At 26.2% G+C, this 11022-nt stretch overlaps 1 protein-coding gene across 1 annotated transcript in view; it reads right to left on the bottom strand.

The window, feature by feature from the left end:
• Window positions 1-3716: 3716 nt before the first annotated feature.
• LOC101240899 (fibrillin-1) overlaps window positions 3717-11022 on the bottom strand; it is a 29426-nt gene continuing 22120 nt past the window's right edge. Inside the window, exons 19-31 of the mRNA XM_065795471.1 lie at window positions 10371-10496; window positions 10150-10281; window positions 9942-10064; window positions 9373-9522; window positions 9141-9260; window positions 8840-8962; window positions 8359-8490; window positions 7924-8067; window positions 6408-6545; window positions 6139-6312; window positions 5800-5931; window positions 5396-5659; window positions 3717-4189 (exon numbers count right to left, since the gene is read on the bottom strand). Coding sequence (XP_065651543.1) covers window positions 4158-4189; window positions 5396-5659; window positions 5800-5931; window positions 6139-6312; window positions 6408-6545; window positions 7924-8067; window positions 8359-8490; window positions 8840-8962; window positions 9141-9260; window positions 9373-9522; window positions 9942-10064; window positions 10150-10281; window positions 10371-10496 — 1790 coding nt within the window. The 3' untranslated portion in view covers window positions 3717-4157. The remainder of the gene's footprint in view (window positions 4190-5395; window positions 5660-5799; window positions 5932-6138; window positions 6313-6407; window positions 6546-7923; window positions 8068-8358; window positions 8491-8839; window positions 8963-9140; window positions 9261-9372; window positions 9523-9941; window positions 10065-10149; window positions 10282-10370; window positions 10497-11022) is intronic.

Raw genomic sequence — 11022 nt, 5'->3', positions numbered from 1 at the left:
TGAGACAGAACTGGCTAGAAGTAAGTTATATGTAAAACAGTTCTTTAAACTAAGATCAAGAAAATATAAATACATTATGTTGGTACAGACAATTGTTGATGTTAATAAATAAAATAACATTTCAGATGAGAGAGATGCAGAACTTTTTTTACACTCAAATCTTAAAGCGGAACCTATCTGTAGTGGAAGTAGGTGATTAATTTTAAACATTGATATTTCAAAAAAAGATTCAAAATCACTTTTTTCTAAAAAACCAACTAGTAAAATAACAAGGTTTAAAAATATTTTAGAGTTAAGAGATTCCCAAACAAAAAATGCTTCTCAGGAGCTGGAAAGAGAAGAAATTTTTTTAAACCAAACTCAGGTTGGGTTACAAAACTTGTGGTTGAAGACAGTGCTCTAGATTGTTTATTTGACGTTACAGAGCTTTAAATTCATAAGCAAACAAAGCATTTAATCTACTTCAAAAATTTGTGAAAATCAATCAACTTGTGTGAAGGCTAATCGATCAACTTGTGTGAAGGCCAATCAACCAACTTGTGTAAAGGCTAATCAACCAACTTGTGGAAAAGAGAGAAATACCCCCAGATTATATATTAAAGATTGGGATAGATGGATAGGAGGATTTTTAAAAGTTTTTTTAAGTATTCTTTATTGTGAAATAAATAAACCTAAGACCAAGTTCTCATACCAAGAGGGTGTAAAGCATGACAAGTTCAAGGACGGAGGAGAAACTTATCATTATAGCTATTATTCAAGATTTCAAAGAGAATCACCACAACATCAGATGATTTCTCTATTGGAGATTACGACAGATAAATTTTCTTAGCATTTGACCTAAAGATTACAATACTTGTTCTGGCATTGACACAGCTTTTTTTACTCACCCCTGCAATTGGTGTTAAAACAGGACGTGGCGGATATCACAGTTTGTGATTAAACAAGGTAATTGGAAATCGGTTTATCATTATTAGTTTATTTTCTTTTGCACAATTAAAAAGTCATGCTGGATATTTTAATTAAGAATTTTAATCTAGGTTTTTTATCGGGACACTGTTATCCCTGTTTTCAAAAATTCTGGAGAGCGATCTGATCGTCTAACTACCGTTCCATTAGTCTTCTTCCTATCATAAGCAAGGTTTTTGAGTCTTTAATTAACAAACACTTAATTTCTCATCTTGAATCTAATAACTTACTTTCTGATCATCAATACGGATTTCGATCTTCTCGTCCTACAGCTGATTTGCAAACAGTAATAACAGATAGGTTTTATCGTGCATTAGATAAAGGTGGAGAGGTTAAGGCCATCGCCATTGACATTTTAAAAGCTTTTGATAAAGTTTGACATGCTGGTCTTCTCCATAAGCTTTTTTCTTATGGTGTATCTGGCAACATATTTAAGATTATTTAATCCTTCCTTTTCAATTGTAGCATAAAAGTTGTCCTCGATGGACAGCACTCTTCTTCTTATTCTGTAACTTCAGGGATTCCTCAAGGTTCTATCCTTGGCCCTATACTCTTTCTAATTTACATCAACGATCTTCCAGATATTCTCACATCTAAGGTGGCATTGCTTGCTGATGATACTACTATTTATTCTTGTCGTTATAAGGAACCAACACTCTCTGATTGCTTGGAGGGGGCATTTGAGCTTGAAAAGGATCTCACTTTTGCTACAGCATGGGGCTCACAGTGGCTGGTGAACTTCAATACAGATAAAACTCAATTTTTTTCAGCCAATCGTTGTCGCAATAATTTAGATCTTCCTATATTTATGAACGGTGATGAACTCCATGAGTCATCTACTCTTCATCTTCTAGGATTAACTCTTACTTCCAATCTTTTTTGGAAACCATATATCAAATCAGTTGCAAAATTAGCATCTGCTAAGGTTGCATCTCTTTATTGAGGTCGTCTTTTTCTTATTTCGGATTCTATTCTCTATCTCTATAAATCTCAAATACGGCCTTGTATGGAATGCTGTTGCCATATCTGCATGCTCTTCTATAGCTTGTGGTCCGGAAAACATACCTGTTATAGTCTTGCAGAAGTGTTTTACGGAGCTGTTGTCTATACTTTCAAAACTATTTACCAAGTGCTTATCAGAGACTTGTTTTCCAGCATGCTGGAAAGCGTCATCTGTTATCGTTATTTTCAAAAAATCTTGAAAGCGATCTGACTCGTCTTACTACAGTCCGATTAGTCTTCTTCCTAATATAAATAAGGTTTTGATTCTTTAATTAACAAACACATCTCTCATCTTGAATCTAATAACTTACTTTCTGATCATCAATATTTTATAATAAGCGGTAGTGGTGTAGTGGTAGAGCACTCGCTTTGTAAGCGCCGAATGGTGCCGAATTTGGAATAGAAATTCGGTTTTCCGTTAAATTCGGTAACAGCTGCAAAATTTAATTTAACTTTCAGTTAAATTTAAATAATAAAATATTTTACATTTTTTATGTATGGGACCTGCTTCTCTGTGCTACGTTTTTGTAAGACAAGGTTCGTGTTTTGGTGTTAAAAATTTGAGAGAGGTTTGTGACCCTATGAAATTAAGAAAAAAGTCTCTCAGACTGAAATAGCTTCCTCGGCCTTGTGAACTTGAATTCAATAAAGAAAAAGAACATTAAAAATAGATTTAATATTCAAGGCAAACTCCTTAAAACAAAGCTTGACAGATAGGAAATGACCGAAGCAGATATCTCAATTTAACACGATCTAGACTCATCTGCTGAGAAAATTGGTTCACCCTTAATTTAAGAGAGAGCATTTATTCTCTATAATTTCTCTATAGTCTACTTTATATTCTGAAAAGATTGAATTCTTTTTATACTAAACTCTGACTACTCTAAGTCAGAAATGGTCTTAGTTCCAATCTGAAATCCTAAAACTCTTCCGACATTCAAACAGTACTGGAAAAATATCTTTATCTCCATTGGTAGCAAAAGAAACTAATGTTTTACAGTTGTAGATTAGCCTAGCACCACAATATCCAAAGCTGGCATCTATTGTCAGGAAATTCAAGGCTCGTCAGCTTTTTCAGAATCTTTTTTGCAGCTGACCAAGTTGTCATTTGGACTCAAACAACAACAAACTTACAATTACAATGTAGAAAAGCTTGTCTACATTACACAGAACTATTCTAAAGTAAAAAAAAAAAAAAAAAAATTAGAAGTAAAATTTTAAGGCTAAAACTCGTAATATTTTTATAATTTGTTAGAAATCAATGTACTCGCATACTTTAAATATTATTAAATACATGTTAATTTGGCTAATGCATAAGAAGTTAAAATTTGAAATGAAATTCCGAATTCTTACTTTAATTAAATATTTTTATAAATTTTAATTAAATAGAATTTTATATATTATAGAAATAAAATTTTTAAAATCCAAATTCGGCTTTCAGTTAAATCCAAATTTGTCTTCAAGTTAAACTCTGTGTACACATGGTTTAAATCGTCTTTCAGTTAAATTTGGGTTTTAAAAAGTTCTTCGCCGTTTCTTAAATTGGACTTAAGTGTTTTTACAAAAACGTTATTTTTCTTCTTGGATCAAAATAAAATTTTCAAAGGTGTTATTTTCTGTAAGTCACATCGGTACGGTTCCAGAAAAGAATGACAAGACCCTGGGACATTTTTTTCGGCTTGAATCAACTTCCTCTAGGGTGTGCGGTTTTTTAGTTAAAATAAACGATAAGAAAAACACATGAGCAATAAACGAGCAAGATTTTATTCAAAAAAAAAAATATCGTCAAAAAATATAACTAAAAAATAGTCTCTTAAAAAATTCATTAAAATAAACAAAAAGGTCAAACAAAAAAAAATTACAAAACTACAAAAAAGTCTCTTAAAAAATCCTAAAATAGACGAAAAGGACTAACAAATAAAAATTAAAAAATAAACGAATTTATTATAAATAATTATGAAACGATTATTAAAAATTAATTTACTATAAATAATCATGAAACGGTTATTAAAAATTAATTCATAAATAATTAGGAAACGATTTAAATATATTATTATTTTTTAATAAAATCGTCAAATAACAAACCAAAAATAGTTATGTCAAGTATATATATATATTAAAATGATTGATATACAAGTGATAAGATAAATAATTAAACAAGAATTAAGTTTTTAAAAGCATTAAAATGATTACGCTGATAAAAAATACGGGTCAAATATATCTAAATAAGAAAAAGAGAAAAAATTAATTAACTTTCTCTCTATATATTATTTCACATCTCTCTTTATATATATATATATACATATATATATATATATATATATATATATATATATATATATATATATATATATATATATATATATATATATATATATATATATATATATATATATATATTAAGTAAACACCTGTCAAATTCAATAATAATAAAAATAGTGATAATAACAACAATAAATATAATAAAGATATTAATAATAGTAGTGATTATAAGTTATACTATAATAATACAACAATAGTAATATAACAACAACAATGACAATAATAAAAAAAATTATTATTATAATAACAATACAATAATAATAACATTAACAATTACTATAATAATAACAATATTAATATTAGTTAAAAGTAGTTAATAACAGTAATGTAAATATTTATAAAAAAAACAATAGGCAATACTAAAGACAACAAAAATTGATTATAGAAACTATTAATATTAACTATATTTTTTTAATAAAAAGTAGAATAAACTGGCTTTAAAGGTTAAGAATGAATTCAGAGCTTTTAGTTCATAAGGAAGGTTGTTCCAAGTTTTAATGCTTTGATATTTTATAGATTTATGTCTGTAATTATGAGAGCAATGTTTAGAGACAGACAGGTTTAAATTACTATTGGAACGAAGGTGATAACGAGTGTTAACACTTTTGCAAAAGAAAATCATGAAAGTTAAAGGTTATCGTGTTGGTGGTTCCAGACAAATTGAAAATTTAAAAGTTGAATATAGTCACAAAGTTTTAATACTTTTGAAGTTAGGTAGAGCATATTCGGATTAAAATTAATATTCTATATTTTTAAATCCTTATTTTGGATTAAGATAACCTAATAAGAGCTTGTTGATGGGACTACCCCCATACTTGGCATGCATATCTTAAATGTGAGCCAAAAATAGCATGGTATATGTTCAAGAGTGTTTCAAGATAAACATAATGGCAAATTTTGCCCAAAATGTCATTTGAAAATTTCATTGTTAAGTCTTTACAGTGGGATAAAAAGGAAAAACTTGAATCAATTTTTATACCAAGATATTTAATTTTGTTTTAGTTTATCATTAGTAACAATCAATTTTATGTTTTCATTATACCATAGTTAATATGGTAACATAAAAATCCAAAATATTTAAATTAATTCAAAATTTTCAACTTACAATTTATGCATTTATTTTGTTTTAAAGTCATTCTGTCTTGCAATTTCTTTAAAGCTGCTTTTACAGTTGTGTACATAACCAATCTGGATTGAACACGTTTGTATTTTTGACGCAAATCATTTATTTTTTGAAGGTAAGTGTTGCAATCAATGATTTTTCTTAACAATAAACGGATATCTTTAATCTTTAAAATTTCCATTTGCAAATTTTCAAGCTTGACCTGGATAGACGCCTTAATGCTTGTCAAGGCTTTGCATTCAACTGCTATAATTAAAGCAATAGAATAAACATAATAAAAATAATAATAATAATAATAATAAATAAAAATAAATGAAAAAACAACTTGTGGTAAATATAAATGTAGTAAATGTTGCCGTAAATATTTAAAAAAAAAACAAACATACTGTTTATGTGAAAACCAAGCCACTTTCGAACTTCAAAAAACCATGTTTCGTTCTCTTCTTTAAAAGGAAGGTCAATAAAATCTTCCATATTTTTCCAGTTTTCACAATGCACCGATTTCAAAACTTTTATTTCTAATAAAAACATTTTTTTATAACAACCTTTTAGAAAAAAACTAATACCGCTAACATACTTTAATACAAATTTTTAAATTGTTTTCAAGTGTTTTTGAAATAAAAAATGAACGTGAAACTTGAACAAACTAAAAGAATTAATAAGAAAAATAAAAACATACTAATAATAAAAAGTTTTTAATAAACATTTGACAAATGTATTCTTACTGTTATCACAGTAATCAGAATTGCAAAATTCTTCTTTTGTTGCATTTCCTGGACAGGTTCCTGGACCATTAAGTATACAAAATCTAGAAAATATAATCTTTCCTCGTTTTTGATCAGTTTGACATGGCATACTGCATTTGGTGACTTGTTGCCAAGAACTCCAAGCACTGTCTTCTAAAGTGTAAAAAAATGCATCACAGCTCGGTATAAACAGATTGAGAAAAAAAACTTTATAAACAACTATTAGTTAATAAAAATAACAATATTACCATAGCAAACTTTTGCAGAAGGGTGAGTTTCATTTTTTCCACTAAAGCCCGGTTTGCACTTGCAATCATACCCACCATTATAATTTATACATTCAGCATTTCCTGTGCAGCTCTTATCTAACAGGCATTCATTTATATCTAAACCAGAATTATCTTGATAACTTTAAAGCTTTGAGATTAACATTATGAAAGCAAAATTATTTGTAATTATATATATATATATATATATATATATATATATATATATATATATATATATATATATATATATATATATATATATATACATACATATATATATATATATATATATATATATATATATATATATATATATATATATATATATATATATATATATATAACATTTGTCCTTATTTTAAGTTTTTAGTAATGCAGCTTTAAAATTACAAAACAAAAACATTTACATATTCTTTTTAAAATACCCAGCATACATAGAGTCTAAGTTAAGAAAAATAATATATCAATACAGTTTAACATTGGCTAGGAATGTAAGTTTACCAATAGAGAGAATGTAAGTTTTACCAATAGAGAATAGAGTGGACAAGATAATGGTCTCTAGTCGAGATGGTTATAAGTCAGTTGGACGTACAAAATTTTCCCTTATGTTAGGCAACTAAACAACAAAATAGTTTGCGGAAAAATATCACATTTGGTAAAAATGGAAATATGCTATTTTGGCTTATGCCCATCAAGACATTTTAATGAATACAAACCTTCTGAATATTTTTGTGCAAAATTTTGCAGTAAATTATTAAATAACTTATTTGAACACCTATTTGAAGTCTATCAAATGAAATCTTATAAAAAAAGCGATAATATTATGGTTAATAAAGTTTTTTTTCAGTTAGATTATTTAACTTTATTATTTTATGTATTATGCTTGAAACATATAAATTAGATTTACAATTTTCCATTAACTGTTTGTAATTTTAGTTGAACACCTTTTTGAAGTCGTTTTATTTTCAACAATTCAAAATATAAATTAGCATAAATTAATCTTTAGCTAATTTTTCTATACTTCACTGTGAGAATTTATTATTTTTTGAATCAAAGGTGCAACTATTCTTTTTACTCACAATATTAATAATAATATTAACCCTGGGGTTGGTAAAGGAAAACCACAGTTCAGAATTAAATATTTCTTATTAAATTTATTAAATTTTTATTGAAGTCTAATTTTTTACTTTGAGATAATATAATTTTATTGATTCCAAACTTAATTTTGTAAAAAGTTTTATTATTCATTAAATTTTGCAATAAAGGTTCAAAAATCTATTTAAATAAATTTGTATTTATGCTCAAGTTGAAAAACAAACAAAAATATTTCTAGGATCACATTTCATAAATTATTAATCATTATTATCATTAGAAACCATAGGAGATTTAACTCATTTCAATCAAACACAATATATAAATGCTTTAATACAGATTTCTCTTAGGCAGAAATAAAAATTTACAGTTAAAATGCTACACAATCATTTTAAACAACTACCTTCACATTGATCTGAGCTGTTCTTTATGAAGCCTGACGGACATCTACACTCATAACTTGATTTTAAATCAAAACATAACTGACCAGAAGGACACAAAGATACATTATTTGATAAAGCTTGATTACAAATGTTTGTACTAATTGCTAATAAAAAAATATAGACTGTATTTTACCACTATAATACTAATATGTTTCCTGTGCAATTATTTTAATATATAATATATATTGTATATAACATTATTATAATTATTATATACTATTTTATTTTACTTATCTATTTTTACTATTATTTTTATTATAGAGTCTTTTATCAATAATGTAAACGATTAAAAAAAATATGTACCGATATTTTTTTTTAGTACTGAAATTTTTTTAAGTGTCACTGATTAAACTTTAAAAACATCAATCATAAAAAAAAGTTAAAACAAAAAATACCTTTGCATTCACTACTAATGTTTTCATATCCATTGCGACAACCACATGTAAAACCAAGGCTGCCAACACCTTTTTGGCAGATTTGATGAGGTTTCAAACAGGTTGGTGTTTTGCTTTGACATTGATCAATTTCTAAAAAAAAATTGACAATAATTTGAAAAATTACGATTAATTTTTCAGTCACTTAAGTAAATCTGTTATTTGGTCATAAAGTGTACGTTAATCTTGTACATTATTAAATTTTTCAATTTATAATGATTTTAATTGAAGGGCTAAAAAAGAAGTATTTTAAAACACAGTTTAAAACTATGTTCTTGATTAAATATTTGACAAACAGAAGGCTGTTCTTATTTAAAAGACTGAAAACTTAAAAATTGTGTTTTAACTATATCTGATCTATTCTAGAAAACAAATGTTATAAATTTGAAAGATATCAATATCAATGAATGAAGAAAATACAAAAATAATATATAACTTATACCTTCACAGCTTGACATATAATTAATTAGATAACCAGGTTTACATGTACAAGTAAAATATCCAGGACTGATAAATGTGCAATTCGAGCCTGATGGACAATTTACTTGAGAGCATAAATTTACAGCTAAACCATTAATATGTAATATAAATTTTGGAAAATACATCAACATCTCTTGAAAAGATTATTAAACTTAAAAATTTAACTTCAAAAAACTAGAAAAATTAAACAAAAAGGCTAACTTTGTACCGACTTTGTAACCTAGATTACAAAGTTAAGGTACATTACCTAGGATACAACTTACCTTCACACTGAAATGAAGAGTTTAATGAAAATCCAACAGCACATTCACATTTGAAAGAACCAATGGTATTTATACAAAAAGCATTAGTTACATTGCACAAGTTTAAGCACTCATTTACATCTGCAAATGATAAATTAATAAGAAAAATTGTTTTATCATTATTTCTTTTTGGGTTTAAATTTTGGTTCTTTGCTTAGTAAGAAAAATCAAAAGAATTACAATGGAAACTTACCAATACAGGTATTAGTTCCGTCTTTTGACAATTGCCAACCATTGGGACAAGAGCAATTATAAGGTATGCCAGTTGCAAATATATTTTGATTTTGACATGTTCCTCTTACTGTGTCACACAATGCTGTACCCATCCTACACTCATCCAAATCTAAAATTATTTAAAAAATTTTTTAAAATAATATTAATAAAAATAACTTGAAAAAATGTGAAAATAAAAACAATTGACAGCTTTATCAATATATTTAAAATTTTTATTTAAAAAATATGACAGGATACATAAAAACATTATAAATAAATAACTATAGACTCAAGGGTCCATTAGATTAAATGGAGTATTGTTTAGAATTTAATCTAATAATGAAATGTTTTTATTCTACCAATGTAAACGTAATTAAAATTGGTTTTAGTTGTTTTGACTAAGACCTTAAAAATTTTTTAAAAGGGAATAAGAAACTGAATGAAAGTTAATAACAAAAAGGTTTTTATTTTAATTGTTAAAGAATGCAAATAAAGAGCATTAAAAATAGTAAATAAAGGTAAGTAGTATAAAAAAACATTCAAATAAACCTTGACATGAGTCAGATGTTGCATTATAAAAAGAGCCTGCAAGGCAGCGACACTCATATGATCCTATTGTATTGGTGCATGTAGAATTTGGAGATTTACATAATAAATTACATTCATTTACATCTAAAAAATTTTTCAAAAAAATTATTTTACATCGAAAAAAAACAAACTATTTTAAAACATAACTACTATTTTAAATAATGCTTACCTATACAACGATCGTGATTGCTACTTAACGCATATCCACTTTTGCACGAACAACTGTAACTGCCTGGTACATTTGTGCACAGGCTATTTTCAAAACTACAAGCATTTGCTACTGCAGAACATTCATCAATATCTTGAAACGCAATTTTAAAAATAGTTTTTCAATATTTGTTTAAAATGATATAATGTACATAATTAAATACAACAAATGCAAATATTCACCTTCACATGTTAAATAATCATCAAAAGTAATAAAGCCATTTTGGCAAAAGCATTTTGCTGATGTGGAGTTGACCAAATTGCATATTTGATTTTTGTATTTAAAGCAAGATATAGAAGCACATAATGCTAAAAAATATAACAAATAATTCTAAAATAATGCTATGATTTGCTCTATACTTGTTAAAATAATTAATAAAAATGTTTTCTTTTTCTTTTCTATTAACAATATTGTTATGCTTATGTAGTCATTTAGCATTTATAATAATGTTAAATTATCTTCAATTTACATCTTCGATGTGAGACTAATAACTAATATTTTAAAGATTTAATTATTTTAAAAAGCTTTATTATTTTTTTAGCATAAATTTTTAAAAATACAATTGCACTAAAACCTAAATACCTTACTATTTCTTTGATCTTTTAATAAACTTAAAGTATAGAAATTAGAAAAAAACTTAAATGTTATTTATATAGCTAATTAAACCTATTACAAAAGTTTGCATTAATAAGAAGAACAAAAAATTAAAAAAAAAAAAGAAAACTAAAGATAGATCAAAAAAAATTTTAAAAATTAAGATATTTCAAAATTTTTTGAATTGAAGCTTTAGTTTTAAAATATGGTATGTTCATTCAAAACAAACTCAATAAGTAT

The sequence above is a fragment of the Hydra vulgaris genome, chromosome 04 (genome assembly GCF_038396675.1).
Source record: "Hydra vulgaris chromosome 04, alternate assembly HydraT2T_AEP".
NCBI lineage: Eukaryota > Metazoa > Cnidaria > Hydrozoa > Anthoathecata > Hydridae > Hydra > Hydra vulgaris.
Note: the sequence above shows the minus strand (reverse complement) of the source record. Positions and strands in the feature narration are given on the sequence as shown.